Source organism: Empidonax traillii, unplaced genomic scaffold (assembly GCF_003031625.1).
Source record: "Empidonax traillii isolate 1590-97213 ecotype Southwest subspecies unplaced genomic scaffold, ASM303162v1 scaffold1251:size145019, whole genome shotgun sequence".
In the NCBI taxonomy this organism is placed as follows: Eukaryota; Metazoa; Chordata; class Aves; order Passeriformes; family Tyrannidae; genus Empidonax; species Empidonax traillii.
Window position 1 is genome coordinate 43,148 of NW_020956444.1, and position 19,492 is coordinate 62,639.

The following is a 19,492-nucleotide window of genomic DNA, read 5'->3' on the forward strand; positions in this document are numbered from 1 at the left end:
AGTATTGTGTTCAGCTCTGGGCCCCTCAGTTCAGGAAGGATATTGAGGTGCTGGAGCAGGTCCAGAGAAGGGCAACGAGGCTGGTGAAGGGAATTGAGCACAAGTCCTATGAGGAGAGGCTGAGGGAGCTGGGGTTGTTTAGTCTGGAGAAGAGAAGGCTTAGAGGTGACCTCATCACTCTCTTCAACTACCTGAAGGGAGGTTATAGCCAGGTGGGAGTTGGTCTCTTCTCCCAGGCAACCAACAATAGGACAAGGGGACATGGGCTCAAGCTCTGCCAGGGGAGGTTTAGGTTAGATGTTAGGAAGAAATTCTTTACAGAGAGGGTAATCAGGCATTGGAACAGCCTACCCAGAGAGGTGGTGGATTCACCATCCCTGGAGGTGTTTAAGCAGAGATTGGATGTGGCCCTTAGTGCCATGATATAGTAATTGGAGTTGGATCAGGGGTTGGACTTGATGATCTTGGAGGTCTTTTCCAACCCAATCTATTCTATGATTCTTTCTATGAATGCCAAAAGCATTTGGTAGGGAGAGGAGGCACCAGTAGCTTATAGCAAAAGCAGAGTATGTGAAAACAAGGCTTGAGATTTGGTTTTATAAAAAATAGTTTCACAGAATTGAGATACATTATTTTCAGCAAATTCTGGTGTGACAAAATTGTGCTTGTGGCAAATTAGAGGTAGAGGCTGCCTTGTCATCAGTGAGTTGGCAGTTGGATCAGATCAGATGGTTGTTTTTCCTTTTTCTAGTCTTATTTGAAATAGTTGCCTCAGTAGTACCTGGAGGGTTTGAAAGATGGTCAGCAAGCATTTTGTAAATACTCATTGATGAATGAGAGATGCAGCCCAGGTGTGAGGGTGGGGACCTAGAGGACAGTGAGTTCCCTACAGGAGTGATAGTGCTGGAACTGGTGGCTCTTTGACTGTGGCTGTGGGATGGAAACCCATCATCACGTCTTGGATAAGAGGGTCTGGAGAAGAACTTGGTATAGTTCTTCAACTGATAAAATTCTTCAGTGCCTGCATAGTGTTTTTATAAAGTGCTGGTTTTTCGTGAGCATACTGAGCACAACAACTCTTTGGAGAGTGTTTCCCATTAGGTATCTGCTGCCCATAGTGACAAAAGTAGATTTTTATTGTCTTTAGCCCTGAAAAAACAAATCTTCCCATTTAGAGGCATCTCATGCATGATTGCAATTATTCCCCTAATTCCTTTTTACAGATCTTTTATTCTCTTAAGACCATTAACAGTGATGGGATCTTATTGGAAGTGACCTTGATTTCACCATAGATCTTTACATGTGCATTAATGTGTAACCAGACATACCAGAGTGATGTCTCTAAGCAAGCCCCAAAGCCAGTGTCACTGCAGAAGTAAATGATGTTTGTTACCTTGATCTTTCACATGAAATATGACTTCTTTTATCATTTTTTTTTCCCTGCCATTCGGTTAATACAGTTTTCTTCAGCCTCCAAAGCCACTTTCGTCACTCAGCACGATACGGGATGGGAACTGGAGAGATGGCTGCTATTGATGAAGGATGCCCATCAACAGTGGAAAACAAATAATGCAGATTTCATTACCCAGCTGGCTGGGTAACAATGATTTGGAAAAGGAGGGTCATACAGTATTATTTCCCCCGGGATCTTAATATGTAACCATCTACAATGCAATGTCATTTTTAAAAAATGAACATCTTATCAAATACTAAATATTGCACTTAATCAGTTACCTGAACTGCATTGTTTCCAGATTAACAATGGCAGCACTGGCATTTGGAACTGAAGAAGGTATTAAATGTGTGCAAAGTGCAAGAATATTTCCTTGGAAGGAGCTGGGACATTATGCTTCTGGACAGCTTTGCCATACTAAAGTTCTGAGATAATTTATTCAGTGTAAAGGCATCATGCATTTTATTTTGAATTGGGGGGGTACTTATGTATGTGCTTGAATTTTTTTCTAGTGTTTCCAGTACATTTTATTTTGTATACTTAATTTCATTTAAACTTGCCTGAACCTTGAACAACAGAGATAATTTAACTTTTCTGTGCCATAAATAATATTTTTGGGGCAATGTACTTTTTTAGCGCTAGGAACATATCTTACAAAATCTTACCATTGGCAATACAAAACAGTATATTTATGTTGCAGAAGCACGAAAGAAAGGTAGCATTCACTGGAAATTGTCATCCAGCTGGGTCAGCCTGGTTCTGTTGGTCCTTCACCATTTGTTCAATTGTTAATTTATTGTCATAGTGTTTTGTATTTAAAATGGCAGCATAAGTCTCATTGCATTTACAAAGATACAGTGATCTCTAAAACTACAGTTGATTTTCGGTACTTTATTACAAAGAATAAAATTGTAATGTTTTATTAACAGTTGCTTATGGAAAGTGAGTTTTAATGTGAATAAATCTTTTTGATAGACCTTTTACAAAATTCGATTGCACTAATCAATGCTTTCTTACAATGGCATATGACTTAATATTTGATTACAACTGTGTATACTGCTGTTTTGGAATGTTTCAGGAAATAAAGAATCTATTTCAGCAATAATGCTCTTCTTGAGTGTGCAGTGTAAACGTTGTCAGAATTTAGCAACTGTCATCTACTTAGCTCCTGAAGTTTGTACTTAATTTTATCAAGATTATGCTGGACTTTTTGCAAATAGTAACTGAGTAATCTGAAAAACTCCTTTTTTTTCCAATTGTGTTATGAAGCCATGGTATGCCTAGAAGTATTATTTTCAAATCAATATTTTGATCTTAAGAGTTTTTTTCAATGTTTAGATTCTGCAAGTGCAAATATGACTTGCAATGGGAAACAGATTGTGTACCAGGTGAATCTTTTGCTGTGGCTCTGAATTTGCTCAAGGACCTTAAAAGGACAATCTAAAATAAAAAGCACAGGGGAAGTGTTTGATGGTGAGTAAAGCCTTCATTACGCTGAGAAGTGATGTATGGTAGTGTGCTAGTGTACCTGCTCAGCATAACGTTGTCCAACAGAGTTAATTTTTCACGCTGTAATTGTTTCAATCCACTTAAAATCTTTTTCCTCCCCCCAGAAAAGCAGAACTATTGAAAAAGGTATCAAGAAATCCTTCAAAAAAGAAATTATCTCTGCAGAGGTAAGTATTTAAGCAGAGGTATGCCATATTCATCTTGTTCATTACAAGCTTTAATTTAAAGCAGTCATTTGTGGACAGTCTCTGTTCTTGAATGATTTGTCTCACTCGCAGACTGACTGTGGTGGGGTTCAGAGCCAGCTTGGGGGTGCTTTGCTTTTCGCCTGTGAGAAGGAGGTCTGTAGAACCTCCTGAATTAATAAGCTCTCCCAGCTTCTGGTGCTGGGGATTCAACATGATGTTCATTAAAGATGGATGAAGACCAGTGGCAGTGAGTAGCTGCTTCTCATTGCCGACAGCCCTGGTCTGAGATAACTCTTCACTCTGTTCCCTCCTGCCAGTAATTTGTTGCTATTCCTCCTTTATCCGGAACACCACAGCACCACGTTATTCTCCGTTTTTGAAATAGGTAGCAGTTGGAGGTAATACCGAGTTGTACACAGGAGGGCAGTATATACTTTGAAAATATTTTCAATTTGCTAACTAAAGCTCTTCTCTTTACCAGGCTCTTGGTTTGAAGCCAGTGCATATGTTTTTTTCCAGTTGTCTATGTGTGATGCCATGTTAAAGGAAGGTGCTTGAATGTGATTTGCATTTTTAAATTTCTCACTACAACATGTGTCATGATCTGGAGAGTCAAGCATCTTGGATATTGTGAGCTCTTTGAGAAGATGCAGTTGTTTTGGTTTTTAGCTATCCCATTCCCTTGCAATACATCATGTCAGGATTTGGTAACCTTATAGCTTTGCAAGTGATTTTGTCAAGTATCTGTCATGTGCCATCAAACTTTAGGAGGAAACCTCGGGTATGAGCAGCTTGATCTAGAATTGACAGAATCACACTTGTTTCAGTCGTGGAGTGTGGTACTGCTGCTGTTTGGCTGTAGCTGGTGGGGCTGTGTCCCTGAGATTAGCATCAGTGAACCAGATACTGCTGCACAGTGTCACGTTCCTCACGACGGTCTCAGTGGGAGCAAATGTGTGGAATATGCAACACAAACCCACTTCTGTCAGGCTCAGTTTTGTGACAGACAGAATCTCCCTCAGGGCAATGGGAAACAGCAAGACCACGTAGTTATCTTTAAAAATAAAGACTCAGACTTATTTTTCACAATGAAAAATTATTGTCTAAGTGTAAGGGAGCATTTGAGAACTCTCTCCCTTCTCTTTGGTTCTTCTCTTTTGGTCCATGAATGCACAGCGCACTACTTTCTCCTTGTTACTGCATCCCAAAAATTACCTAACTCCTGCCTGAACTGTAGTCTTGGGCTCAGCTCTTGAGCTACTACTTGAGTCTCAGCAATGTTTTTCTCAAAGGTATTTTCACCTCCCTTATTAGTCAATGAGGGTACAGTCATTCAGCACTCACTGAGTGTTGAAGTGAATTCCCATATCAAAGTCTACGATGCCAACCTGCCTTGTGCCCGCTGCAAGCATGTCACCTCTTGACACCCTTCTGTGTTGCCCCTCACTGTAGGGGACTCCTGCACATCTCCATTTTTAATTCTCCTTCTTACAAGGCCTTTTCTTTGATACAGTACCACTTAAAACAGGACAACAGTTGAATTGCCAGCATTGTCATCATCTGCTTTTGAGCCCACTGATGAACGCTGCTTCATGATTTTTTATTTCATTGGTGATTTTTGCTATACCTAAGTTGCAAGTTGTTGGAGACATGGACTTCTTTCTTTTTCTTTTGTGTTTTTACAGCATGAAGCCCTGTAGAATCTCAGGCCCACCATTACAATGCCTGTATGCTAAACACATACTAAAAATTAGCATTTTTATACAGAAAAACACTACTTAAATATCCATGATGAATAATTGGTGAGGTTTCCTAAATTGAAAAGAATTGGAGCAGTAACACACTCTCTTGGAAGTGGGTTTGTGGTGTTTGATGCTCAGGCATGACTTACTGTTTAAGAACTTGTGGTTAAAAAGGAAATGACTAAACCAAGATGACTCTCTGTCACCATTGAAGTCAAAAGGGTATATTCTGGCTAGTCTGGTTTAATTTTTTCTTTTTCCCATTTGACCAGCCCATCTGCTCAGCCATCTTTTCCCTCTCATTGATACTTCTACCTCTTTCATTCCCCAGATTCACATCTTTCTAGTAACCTCTCTCAGTGATTACACATGCACTTTTGGCTTGTGCAGTTCCTGACCATCCACCTGCAGATCCCACCTGCCTATTCATCTGCTCACTCACCAGCCTCGGGAGCCGGTCCTCAGTGCACCTTTTGTCTCCATCACTGGACTTTCAGCCGTTACCTTACCAGGTAAGCAGTTATACTTAATCCAAATTAATGTCAGTAGGGTAGGGGGTCACACCTCTGCTCTCAGATCTGACCAGGCTACCCATTAGTTTCAAGGGCAATTCAGGGGATTGGCTTTGACCTAAAGAGGCCCAGGAGATTATCTTTCTATGTGTACAGTTCAACAGTACTTTATATAAAGCATCTCATGGAAGGAAGGAAGGGAGTGATTAGATAGGTTTATTCTTGAAACCTCATTCCCCTTTTATATAAGCCGTAATCATTTAGGTGACTTCAGCGTTACAAATCTCTTATCCATAATCAAACAAAAAAGAGTCTTTTGGTGCCCAAATACTGATTTTGGTATAATCACAGATCAATGTCACTATATTTTTCCTGTGTTGGGGGCACAAAGCTGGATGATTTACTCCAGGTGGGGTCTGACCATAGCGGAGTAGAGGGGCAGAATCCCTTCCCTTGACCTGCTGACCACACTGCTTTGTGATGCAGCCGAGGATAAAATTGGCTTTCTGCGCTGCAAGTGCACTTTGCTGGATCATGCCCAGCCTCTCATCCACCAGCACCCCCAAGTCCTTCTCGTCAGGGCTGCTCTCAATCTGTTCATCTCCCAGCCTGTATTGGTACCAGGATGTGTCCTTTCAGGATGTTATCCTGTCCTTCAGATATGTCAACTGCACCACTCAATTTGATGTCATCTGCTAATTTGCTCAGGGTGCACTCAGTCCCTTCATCTATATCATTAATGAAGATACTAAATAACATCGGTCCCAGTACAGATAATGGCATCCTGGCTTGTATCAGAAATAGTATGGCCAGCAGGATGAGGGGAGTGATTGTTCCCATGTGGCACTGGTGAGGTCGCACCTTGAATCCTCTGTTCAGTTTTGGGCCCCTCTCTACTAGAAGATCATTTTGGTGCTGAGAGTGTCCAGAGAGGGGCAGCAAAGCCAGTGAAGGGTCTGGAGCACAAGGACCAGCTGAGGGAGCTGGGGTTATTTAGCCTATAGAAGAACAGTCTCAGGGGTGAGCTTGTCGCTCTCTACAATTACCTGAAAAAAGGCTGTAGTAAGGTGGGATCGGCTTCTTGTCCCAGGCAATGAGCAACAGGACAAGAGGAGAGGGCCTCCAACTGCACCAGGGGAGGTTAAGGTTGGACATCAAGAATATTTTTTTCACAGGCATTGGAATGGTCTGCCTGTGGAGGTGGTAGAGTCACCATGGAAGTGTTCACAAAACGGATGTGACACTTGGTGCTATGGTTTAGTTGGTGTGGTGGTGTTTGGTCAGAGGTTGGATTCAATGATCTTGGAGGTCTTTTCCAATCTTAATGATTCTATGATTGCATGATTCTTATTACATTTCTTTAAAAGAAGTAGTAAGCACATTTCTTAACTTAGATACATATAAAGGCAACCGATAGTCTTGTTTTCTACTGGTTCATGTGAACAATGGACAGATGTATAGACTGGCTCTTGACATCTACATGTTAAGAGGTTTGGATGTTGAATGATAGTTGAACTTCAAATTTTTGCAGAGAAAGACTTTAAAAATTAATCTCTATAGACTATATCTTGACTTTTTAGAGGTGGAGAGAAGCTTGGTATCTAACACAGTCAAAATATGACCACAGTTCCCAGATGCAGCTGTCAAGATTTTATGAAACTACGGGTAAATAAAAAATAGATAATGTTCACAGACCATTAAATGAGTCTTACTTGCAGAAAAATGTGACAAATGCACAAAATGAAGGTAACTGTTAACTACCATCACTCTCTCATTGGATATTTGGTGCTGCTCTGCTGAATTCAGGCCTCTTTGCAAAGAGGTTGAACATCTTGATTGAGCTGTGTAAGTTGTTCTTGTGCTTCGGCCGAAAAATCCCCTTGTGACTCCTAAGCACAGAGTAGATTTGGTCCTGCAGTGTGGATCCATTGCCCTGCAGCAGCCCCATTGCTTTCCAGAAGCACAATGCCTGCTGGACACCTGCTGCCCAGATGCCTGTCCATGGCTATCTGCTGCCCTCTGTGGAGGTGCCAGAGAGCAGATGTTCTTTGCTTGCTAAGATGGAGTGCTTAAAAGAGGCTACTTAACTGGGGCAGAGTCCAACTAGACAATACTCAAATGTTAATTTTATGTGAGGACAGCCAAAAGATTATGTTTTGCCTTTTCATACACAATCTTTCTGCTATTGAGACCTCTTTCCCTATCCCCATGCATTTAGTATTGTATTATTCTATTGTGACTACTTTTTTAGTTAGAAGAATAAAAATAATATTTATTCTTTGTTAAAAAAAAGAAATTCTACTTTGTTTCTGTTCACTTCTTGCCCCTGACATTTCTGTTGTTCCCCTAGAAAAATAAAATATTCCATTGTCTTTGTGGCCAGATCTATAGAAAGAATGAGCCTGTGGCCAAATTCCCAAACTGAGCTCTAGCAATCCAGCCAACCTTCATACTTTGCAGTCTGCACGCAGATGTTACTAAACAAGGTATATTAACTCTATCCAAGACTGAACTTTTCGATAATAGAAGCAGCAGAAAACATGATGTGGATGTCAACTATAATACAGCTAAACTGGAATTTTATGAACTCTTTTTTTGCAATAATGGAAAAGAGAACATACTGATATGTTTCTATGACTTGACTTTGCAACCCTTCCTGCAGGAGGTTTTACTAACTTTTTGGATACCCTTTATAAGTGCTTTTTTTGCTATCTTCTTAGGAATTTCATTGAGACAGTACAAATGTGTTGAAGTCATTTTAGCAAAATGAGACTAATGGCCTTCTTAGGAGACTTGCACTGTTTCTAAAACTGAGGTATTCCAATACCAGCATCAGAGTATAATACAGTTTCTTTACATAATGTTGCTAATGCCCTATTCAGTTCCTTTAAAATGGAAATAATTGAAATGAAAATTCAAGAACTCCAAAGAAAAGAACAATTTTAAAAAAGTGATTTTTAAAAGCCAAAGAAAATATGTTTTGATTTAATCCATGTTTTTCTGGGAAGTCCCTGAGTGCACTAAATTATGCAGCTCTGATTATTGTATACATACTCATTGGGAAGGATTTTTCTGTATATGAGAGAAGGAAAAAAGCAACAGATAAAATAGAGTGTTGCTCTTCACTGGATCTGAATTCACATTAGACAACCTACTTCTGCCTCCAAAAAAACGAACACTTTTAGCACTTGATCTTTTCAACCAAAGTGAAACAGCACTGATGATGTACAATGGTCCCCATCCTATTTAATTTACAGATGAAACTACTTGGGTGGGTGCAGATGGGCTCGACTCCTTTTAAATATGCTCTCATCTGGTTGATATAAGTGAAGTCTGATCCAGAAGCTATGCTGAGTGTTAGTGGAGCTTATCTTGCTTCTCACGATAGCTTATTGCTTTGGCTAGTCTCATGCAGATGGAGATATGTGGTTGGGTGGGTTGGGCAGAAGGAGACCATGCATCTGCCTTACCTAGTTCAGTACTATCAGCCTGTTAGCTGATGGCTGATAAAAGATGTGTGGCTTTGTTATCTGACCCTGTGGTTTGTGAGTGAGCTGAGTGATGCTCTTTGATGAAGAGCCAAATGGAATTATGCATATTCTGACAACATGGGCATATTTTTCTGAAGCATTGAGTACTTGCAGCTCCCATTGCATGTAGCTCAAATGGTAAGACTTTTAGCATCTCTGAAATTGGACACTGGGAAAAATGGATCTTCCTGGTACTGTCTTAGTAAGGTCCCATTTAAAGTGATCTTTCATTACTGTCAACATCTTAAAGTCTGTTCAGAAAGCAGTTTATACAATGGCATTGAGTGAAAATGGGTTGGAATAAAATTCTCTGTCTGGGCACGGATATTTTGGTTTTTTGTGGCATTCCAAACTCACTGCACAGAACATTCTGTTAAAACTAGTGGTTTAGATTGTTTTGCATTGTCGATGATACATTTTCCAAAGAAAATAGGAAGAAATGTTCTGTTTATTTGACAAGCTATTCCAGACAATTGGGATGATCATTTTCCCTGACACCCAACTGCTTTATACAGAATTGAGTGCAAATGCCAATATTGATTAAAAAGTCTCAGGTATTCATAACACTCCAAGTTAACTTTATAGTGTAGCGTAGCAAAAACTACACCTAGGGGGCATTTACATAATGGAGGACTCCATCATGGAAAACCTTAGCAGCATTCCCAAGAGTAGACTTACTGCCTCCATATAGACTAAACCAACAGTTTGCTCAAGAAATTCAGGTCCTGCTTCAAAATATAAATCACAGGTGCTTGTTGGGTTTACATAAGCACAAGTATATTTCTAAGAAAGAGATGGAGATGTGAAAACATTGGAGCGTTTCAGTAGTGTTTTGGAACATAAACTACTGAAAAGAGCCTCGTTTCCTTCTGTGTTGTTTTGTAGCCTCGCTTGATATCCTGTCTGCTTTATATCCTCAGTGTGAACAATATATGATAAGATAAAAGGCAGTTTACATAAAAGCAGGCCATCTCCTTGAGGAGAACTTAGGTATATTCCTTTAATCCTTTGTGAAGCAGTAAACTGCAGTTTTGCCCTCTGTTTTGAAATTTTTCCTTAGTTCCACAGAGCAGTTAAGTTTGTTGTGAAATAGTTTGGGTTTTTTTTCCCCTTTCCTCCATGAGAAAAAAAAGATATGGGAAAAACTGCCACGGCATGTGTTAGCCTGCAGACGGAATCACAAAGCAGTAAAAATGAACATGTTTTCCTAAAACCTCAGTGCTACCAGAAAACCTGCCTGGCTTGTCTACACTTGAGTAATGGGATTAAATGTTTCTTCTGTGGTAGTGTCTGTGGGCTTGGAAGCAAATTGGACTTCATGGCATAAAGCCAAAAAGCCTTGTCCAAAGCAGCTGGCAGTCTAGGTAGGGGGATTGACTAAACTCTGTGCAGGTTGTCATATGAACAAAGCTCTTCCAGCTGCAAGAGAATTGCAGAGCTGATTCCGAGACAGGAGCAGTCAGGACGGTAAACTGGAAATCAGAAAACCTGGATTGTTTTCTCCAAACATTTTCTTTAGGGCTGATCATTTTTGCATTCTTTCATAATTGATTTTCTGCTTAAAGAGTCCTTGCTTTAGCGAGCTTAGCATGTACTCCTCGAACCTGGCATAACAGAGTTATTGTTTAGGTTTTATGGGAACTACAGTGAAGCAAATAACTTCTGATTCTGTTGGACAGAGGAAACTATTTAGCAATGAAGAAAAACAGTGGAATAATAGAACTTTATAATTCAGATTTGAAAATAAAATTCTGTACGGATATATGCTGTGTAAATGGGATTACTTTGTGTTATCAATGCATTTAGTCAATGAGCAAAGGCTTGGTGAAAGTTTAGGTATCCGTAAAGAAATAACTATGTTATTGCTTGCTAAGTTATGTTAACTATGTTATATGCTTGTTAAGTTTTGTTTTTTGTTCTGTATCCTGATGAAAGTTTTGTATCTTTGTGTGATGCAACAAAATAGGAGTAACACAAATGAAAGTAAAGGGGAAAAAGAAACAAAGCTTGTTGAAGGGAATAATACTCATTTGAAGACAAGGAGGCTTACACAGGAGGTACTGAACTGTAATGTGCACCAACAGTCAAAAAGCCACAACTGCGAGCCAGTTTATTATCCCTGTGCTGTTTTCTTTGAGCTGTAAACAGAGAGGTAGATTAGAAGATATCCTGAGACACTAAAAGCACTGTAAGTGGTACTATATATCTCATCCTTATCTCACACGTACTGATTCTTATCCTAAAGGACAGTTGACTTTCCTGGGATGTTAGAGAGACAAGATCGCAGAATCACTGATTATTCTGTGTTGGAAGGGACCCACAAGGATCATCAGGTCCAACTCTAAGTGAATAACCCATGCAGGGATTGAACCCACAACCTTGGCATTGTTAGCACCATGCTCTTAACCAACTGAGGTTATCTCAAGATGATATAGGTATGACCTGAATTCAGGTAGCAGAAAATTTTAGCTTAAAATGAAAAAATTAGTGTCCTTTAGCATCCACTCATATATGTGCCCTCTGCTAATCCAAACATCAAGACTGAGGGAAGGAGAGAGGATGGTAGAAAACTGCACGAGTTGTGGTTCATCTGTATTCATTATTATATTACATTATATTGTGGTGGTTCACAAGTGTAATAGTGAGCCAGAGCATCTGGGCTGGAGCACTTGATGTTCTGATGGTATATGTTGATTATGCATGCACGTTCCATCGCAATCCACACACTTTGGTATTTTTGTGTATTACAATAGCTGTGAACAAAAATACCATCCTGTTTTCTGATGTTCAGGGCAGTGTTACTGCAAAATTGGGCCTGTTGTTCAGCTGTTATGCATATGGCATTGGTCGGGAGATAAAACTGGATCAAATCAGGAACAAGCACCTGCCTTGAAGAGCTTAAGAGTCTGAAAAGCAAGTCAAAAACCAGCATAATACTAAACAAAACAAACTGTGTGTACTCCTGTAGAGCAGTTCAAATATGTATTTGAAAAGGAAAGGTCTCTGGCAACTTTTTTTGTCATCCTCTCTTCTTAGATTTACCATAGGAGCTGGTCTTGAAGTATTACTTTTGAGATCAAGGACTCTGAGCCAGCCACCACACAACTATTGTCATCCCTGAGCTGGTGTTGACCCCTTAAAGGGAAAGAAAAAGCAGTAGTGATAGCACCTATGGTGACTTGAAAAACAGCAGAGGAAAAAGAATATGATGATATTATTTGATGTTTTAAAATCTTGTGACACTCTTCTTTTTCCTAGTGTGTGAGCTTCTATCCTGCCTGGCTCTTAACCACTTCTAAACAGTTCCAACCAGGAAGCTTCTGTTCTTTGTCTAGATTTGCATCAGCAGAGACTGAATGACCAGAGATTAAGTCTAAGCCTGGTGAAAACCTCTGCAAGAAAAACTCTTCATGAAGGAGTGTAGGGGTGGATCTGATTGTGGAAGTGAGTGCCTCCCTCCGTGGTAAAAAAATGTGATCTACTTTTGACATTCCTGTCCTCCTAGTTGATAATCCAAAATACTAAATAAAGTTGGGAAGCATCCTAATTGCTAAGGGAGAGAGAAAAACACCTCAGAGGAATGCTTCCATTAGGGCTAACTAATAAAAAATGCTAATTAAAGCCTTCCCTTTTCCTAGACTGTAGGTGCTTGAATTAAGTCTTCAACAGAGATGACTCTGCTCACTTGGGATTCACAACCACAGATCCTCTAATGAGGTTTGACACCCACATATGTTCTTTGAAGCGATGTTTATGCTTCTAATTAAAAAGGGGCCATGAGCCAATCCTGACCTCAAAGCCAAATGGCACAAACTGGCTCATGGCTGCACAGCTGAGAGGTGGCTTCCTGTGGAACTAAATTTATCTTAGAGAGAGTTATGAAAGGGAACAAGGGTGTGAACTAACATTTAAATGTTGTGGATGATTTGTGAGCTTGCTGCTTCACCCAAATTTTGTCTTATTTAGCAGTAAAGATGTGCCTTGTAAGACCTGGACAGAACTACCAGCCTAAAAGTTATGCTCCAAGATAACAACCTCTGTGCAGCTATCGATGGCTCATAAGCTTCCAAGACCAGGTTTCTAAGTCCCAGAGGAGTGGCACTCTGCCTCTCCAATTAAACTGGACAGAAATTACCAGAAACTTCAAGCCAGAGAGAGAGAATAACTTGTGCATAGCTTTGAATGCTGGTATTTAAGGGAAAAGAAACACCATGTTGGTTTGGTCTGATTGGTTGTTTTTCTCTTGGGACTATTCCTGTGTTTTAGATTAAACACTTTTTAAATGCAGGAACTGCCATGTTTAAATGCCTACAGTTCCTTCCATTGGCTCTATTTCTAAAAAAAATAAGCTTGGAAAAATCACCAAATATGCTATTGTAAAGCAGTCGTGACAAATGTAGGTACAAAATGTGTACAAAATGTAGATACAGGCTGTGTATATTATCACTGAAAGGATCATGTTCAACAGGAGAATCTGAAATGCATCTGTTGTAAGAGTCTTTTTGACAGCTACTTCCTTGGAGGAGGTTGCAGCTGTTAGATGTACTTGCACTCAGCATAGTAAACCTTTATGCAGATGGTAGTAACTAGCATCATCAGACAGAAACTGTAGTTTCTGCCTGGATTTTTTTTTTTTTTTGGTTGGGCATATCTTACAAGAGTTATTATTTCAAAATGTAACTAGAAGAGGGAAAAATGGAGGGAAAAATGGAGGTCTTAAATCTTACTATTAATTGCCTCAGTAATTTTAAGCCAAGTGCCAAACAAACACGTTCCTTTCTATTGCTCTGCAGATGAAAACTGGAATGTAATACCCAAGGGCAAATAATACCCATCCACAAGTATTTCGTGAATTCTTTAATGGAGTACCTCTTTAAAAAGGTTGTGCTCAGCTTTCAGGGGCTTTCAGTGTGCATTAGTTTTGAAAAATTTCCAGAAAAAAAGAAAATGACTGCAGTTTCTGTGTCCTGGAAGAAATCAGGGAGCATTTTACTATCTGAAATATTGCAGAGTCACTGCTGAATCCAGATAAGGCCCAATGCAATCGAGCTGTTGCTGACCACTGCATTGTCATCAGCATAATCCCAGTTCACTCTTAAATAGCCATTATGTCACTCTTAACAAAGCTCTACTTTGTACAGCCAAAATACCAGCTAAATGTTTCAACAGCCAAAAGCTTTTTCTTTCTTTTCTCAGTGGTTCTGACTCCACCATGGCATCAATAGGACATCATGAAACTTTATTTCTGAAAAGTAGAAGTTTCACAAGTAGAAGGAAATGGAATTAAAGTTGTAACTCAAAATGGTATGCGGTGCAATATAATTCTTCAGTCTCTAGGGAGTTCCCATTATAACTAAAAAAATAGAAAATGTATCTATATTGCACACCATCCTAGGGCCTCTGGTGTCTGGGGTATCTTTCACAACTTGATTGGTTTCTTCCTTCCTAGGCAGAACTTTACATACTGCATATCACTGGAGTCACAATTGCAGAGGTGGTTGTGGAAAAGAGTCTGTGCCCAATGAAGTCTTCTGAGTCAACTCTTGGAATTCAGTGTGGCTTTAAGCATATTTAAAACCGTACTACTCTTTTTTTTTTTTTTTTTTTTTCATTTGGTTTGGCTTGCTTTGCTTCTATGACTCCTTGTTGATTTAAATCTTTCCTGTTTTCTACAAGGTTACCCTATTTTCTCACCACTGACCTTTGTGTTTAACTGAATCTCCAGGAAGTTATCTAGTCATGATTTGGAGTGCTCAGGAGAGAGAAAGATATAAAAATTCTTCCTTGATAAAGTTTTGTTTTTTTTTTTTTTTGCTAATAGTTCTCCTCACTGGCAAAAGAATGTACCCTGCTTCTCACTTGAGTAATGTTAAAGTCATTGACCATCATTTCATCGTTTAGGAAAAATAGTTCAGGGAATTTTATGTCCTGTGTTAGTAATAAAGACAAGTTAATACAAATCCTCAGACTTACCAAAACAGCTAGGGGGCAAAACTTAGGAACATAACTGTGAAATGCCCGTAACTAGAAAGATGAAGAAAATGGATATCCAGCTCAATACATTTGATAGATTTTTTTAGTGGTGAGAACTGGCAAACTAGGAGTGTTGTGAGTTGCTCTGAGTTGGTCATGTGGCATGTCCTAACATCATCAAACATTCTTTGCAGTATTAAACTTCCGTAGTTCAAACCATTTTATCAGACACACACAAAATTGATTTACCAGTAACAAGGGGAACTACCCTAAGGGTATGTTTTTGAACATTTATTCAAGATGTATTTTGACTGCCGTTTCAGCTTTCATTCTTAGATATTGGCAGAAACATTATTGCTTTTGCTGCAGATGAGCAAGGCTCTTTAACTGCTCCAGATGCCAGGGAAATGGAACACTATGAAAATACAGTTGCAAAAATAGTTTAGAGAGTTTGTACTCTGTGAAATGAACATTAAATAGATATTGTTTCACTACATGCAGGGGACATGAAGTTCTGTTTTGAAGCCTCAGAAATAGCCCTATCTGATTGTTTTAATATATGCAGTTGGAAAACTACAGAGAAAGCTGTTAACACTGGTATTGCTTCTGTTCAGGAAAGTATGAAATTAGGTGCCTAACATTAATTGCAATGTAAATTTAATAAACAAGCCCTTAATTGCAAACCCTGTGTAGGGTGTTCTGAATCTGAAAAGCCAAAGTGCTCATGTGGTTATTTCCAGTCCTGAAATGTTTTGAAAATTATGCTGCTTGAAAACTGAGACCCATTTATTTTACTGAGGTAAATCCAATTAGTTCAGCAGACTTCAGTGAAGCTGCCATTCTGGGGATCTCATTCTGTGTGTCTTCGTGGTCCTGAAATAAAATTTTATTTTCTGAGGTGGAATCGGGACTCTGGATTAAGATAGCTCTTTTTTCCATGTTTTTCTGTCTCAAAGAATCAAATACTCATGCTGCAAGAAAGCCTCAGTGTACTTCATTAGCAGTAATTAGTTAAGCTTTTTAGCAGCCATTCAAGGGAAAACAGTGGTGGTTCTTAGCCTTTTACAAAAGAGGTCGAAGGTACAGATGGTAATGTCTAAGGCTTATGCTAGTCTTATGACTTTCGGGTTTGTGCCAAGTGCTCTGTCTTCTGGAAAAGCTGTATCCACATCAGAAGTCATCGTCAAACAATCGTACAATGTCTACCTGCAAGCCTAAATCAAAAACCTACGCTCAAGAAGTGTTCAGTCGTCTCTCATACATGTGCTATGCTAGTGTATTGGCTTTTTCAGCACTAAAAATAATTGTATCATATTTTCCTAGCAGTACCAATTTTTCTTATGCAAATACCCGTTTGCTTAATCACATGCTGGCTTCATTTTGAGCAACGAAAATGAATTTTGGAGTGGAAGTGCTGCAGTAGCGTGTATATGACTTCATTTTCATAATGGAAAAAAGGTGTCTTCTGATTATGTGAATGTGCACGGCTTTAAGTTTTCATGCTACTTGGTGTCAAGATTGCAGATTTATACAGGCTAGGTCCTCAAAATCACGCAGACATGAGAAGAACCTCTGTTATTTTGCTTCTTGTTGTACAAAGCTCTACTTTGTACAGTACATGTCACTAGTTACATGGTGGGGAGAAAATGCATCACTGCGTGTGTTCAGTGCAGCACAGCTGGGTCTGTTTTGCTCTTTGTTACTCTTACTGAATGCGAAAAACACCTAAATAGGGACATTTGTGCACAGCTGTCTAGAATACTGGAATATCTTGTCCCTTCCCTGTAGGAAATATAAATGTATCACAAGATAAATTCTAAAACCATTTTAAAATCCAGAACTGGAAAAAAACCCACTTTTTCTTTCTTTGAATGACAAAAACTTGCTTGAACTTACCCTTTCCCTCCCTCCCTCCCTCCCCCCCCCACCCCCGCCCCGACCCCTTCTGTTGTGAACTATAGGAATTAGCTTTCAAAATCATTATAGAAAATACAGGAAAAAGCATCATATTGGATGGGATTTGGAGCAACCTGGTCTAGTGGAAGGTGTCCCTGGCCATGGCAAGGGGGTTGGAACTAGAAGATCTTCAAGAGTCCCTTCTGACCCAAGGCATTTTATTTTTCTATGATATACCACAAAACAAGACTTATTTACTCTGAATACATGCACAAGGTCACCTACGATCTTCTTGTTCATTTTATGGAGCGTGTTCCTCAGAAAAATCTCTGGGACAAAAGAAGATTATTTTTTTGGGGGAAAAAAAAAAGTTGGCATAAATGATTTCTTTTAAGTACCAGAACCTGGGTATTCAGTAAATCACTATCCCCAATTTTAAGTGGATTTTGAAAGAAAGAGCAAGGCTTTGCGAGTTATCTTTTCACAGCCCAAGGGAAAAGTTCCCTCCCTTCCTTTCACACTAGCTATTCTTGACTGCTAAATTGTCTTCCTGCTTCCTCCCTCTTAGATTTCGTGTTTAAAAACTGCAAAAAGTTAAGATAAACAGGAGTTGTCACACTAACATATGACTCAGTAATATTGCAAAGCTTTGTTGTTTGTTTTGTTTTCATTTTGTGGGGTTTTTTTGTTTGGGTTTTGTTTTTGGTTTTGGTTGTTTTTTTTTTCCCCCCACTAGAACTAGGACTGCTAGTGCTGCATAGGATAATTGTGTATTTTAAAAAAATATAAGCAGCCATCTGTGGATGCCTTAATTAGAACTGATTTCCTCATACAAGACCTTTACAGTCTTACTCTTTAAGTAGATGGCTGTCATAATTTATGGTCTGACAAGCTACACATGATTCTCAAGTTTTACGACCTTCCTTTTACCTTGCATTTATGTCGTCTTTCAAAAAAACCTGATATATGTATGTATGTATGCTACCACAGAAGAGTGAGTGGTCTGGTGTTGGCAAAGTATAAAAGACAAAAGGCCTAGTTTTATGATCTGTGTCCCAGGATCAAAAATGTCCACGCAGAATAAACAGGAACTTTTAATGCTTTGTGCATGACACACACCCCACAGAGCACTGGTAAAGTGCACTGCGTCTGGTTTGCCCAGAGGATAGGAGGGAGAATAAACATTCAAAAGTTAGAAAGTTTTGATTCTGATGTAATAGGATACTTCACCACCTAATGCTTGAACTACGTATCTCCTTCTCTTTTGAATATGTAAATTCCTAGTGTAGGGGAAAAAAAAGCTATATGGTTTGTAGGGTTTGTAGTGTTCCCCCTACCTTGATGGCTCTCTGCAGATGGTGAAATTGGCCTCAATGTATGTCTGCAGATCTTTCATACTTGGGGAAGTAAATCACATTTCTGTAAATCACATTTCCCTTAGAATAGGGACTATCTTGTCAGACTTCTGAGCAGAATGAACTGTGTTGACCCAAAATTATATATACCCAAATGATACCCAAGTGGCTCTAATGAAACACATTTGGTCTGAGCAGTAACAGCCGAAGTATACCCATATTTTAAGGCCCCTAACAAATGCTTCTCAGTACTGAATGACAGACACTAAGAGACACTCAAAACCCAGAAACTGTGGGAAGTGGTTCCTTCATTCCAGTCTAAGGAGTACTCTTATAAAAAAACTACAGGAAAGGGGGCTTGCTTTGGGGTTTTTTATTTTTGTTAAATCTTTAATAAAACATGTCTACCCTCCTGTCAACTCATAGTTTTGGAGGGTTTTTCTTTACTGTGTTAAAGGGAACTAATTTTTTTAATTCCAATCTGTCTTTCCCATTTACTGGCTATCACAAATGATTTTTCAGTTACTCTGGGATTGTTTGGATACAAATTCTTTCACATCCTTACCTTTTTGCTTTACTGCAAAACAGTGCATTAGTGCATTCAGTGCACTCTCTTCCATTTCTTTGAGAAAGCATTTTGCTTAAAAAGTATCTCATGCATTTCTCATTTCTTCTAAATACCACATTTCTTTACTCTTGTCCTATGCTAGTGACTTAGATTTGGAGCACCTGACCACTACTACAGCTCTCTAGCTTTTCCAAAGCTGGAGAGAAGTTGTAGCACAGTGCAGCAAGAAGGACTGCAGGTGCCTGTGTCATGTCTGTGCTCCTCTTTCCAGAATTCTGTCTCCATTTCTACCCCAGGCACTGGGGCTTTTCCACTGTCTCCCTTTCCACGGTATCCCTTCTGAACATTAAATAATTTTACACTAAACCTGTTCTAAGAGAGTTCTAAAATTCATGTAACATTTCACATCCCTGTGTTCATGCTGCTTCTTGCTACATCCCTTCATGATAAACATTTCTCTGTAGTGACTACTGAATTTCAGGTTCAGGAAATCTAAATTCAGGTGCAAGCTTGAATTCAGATATGGATGAGTGTGTTGCTTGCTGGTCGAGGAAGACAACTCATTGAATTGGAAAAAGTTCTTTAAATTAAATGGTCATTATTTGCATTGGCTTACCAAGGTTTTTATTGGGTCTTATTTGCCCATGAAAGTCTAAACCAATGGTAAATAGTTGTGGAAATGTTTTTGACTTTTGTGCCTCAGGTATAATCTGAAGTCAGCTCACGGAATCAAAGGAGATACTCTTATTTTAAAAGGGGGATCACC

The 19,492-nt window shown here is 39.3% G+C and overlaps 1 protein-coding gene across 4 annotated transcripts in view; it reads left to right on the plus strand.

Moving 5' to 3' along the window:
- Window positions 1-19,492, plus strand: part of LOC114069399 (SLAIN motif-containing protein 1-like) — a 64,670-nt gene that overhangs the window by 20,746 nt on the left and 24,432 nt on the right. For 2 of the 4 annotated variants that reach the window (XM_027906152.1, XM_027906153.1), the window contains one exon: window positions 1,461-2,558. The exons of the other annotated variants lie outside the window; for them this stretch is intronic. In XM_027906152.1, coding sequence (XP_027761953.1) covers window positions 1,461-1,536 — 76 coding nt within the window. In that variant the 3' untranslated portion in view covers window positions 1,537-2,558. Of the gene's footprint in view, window positions 1-1,460; window positions 2,559-19,492 lie in introns of those variants that run through there. 4 annotated transcript variants of the gene reach the window in all.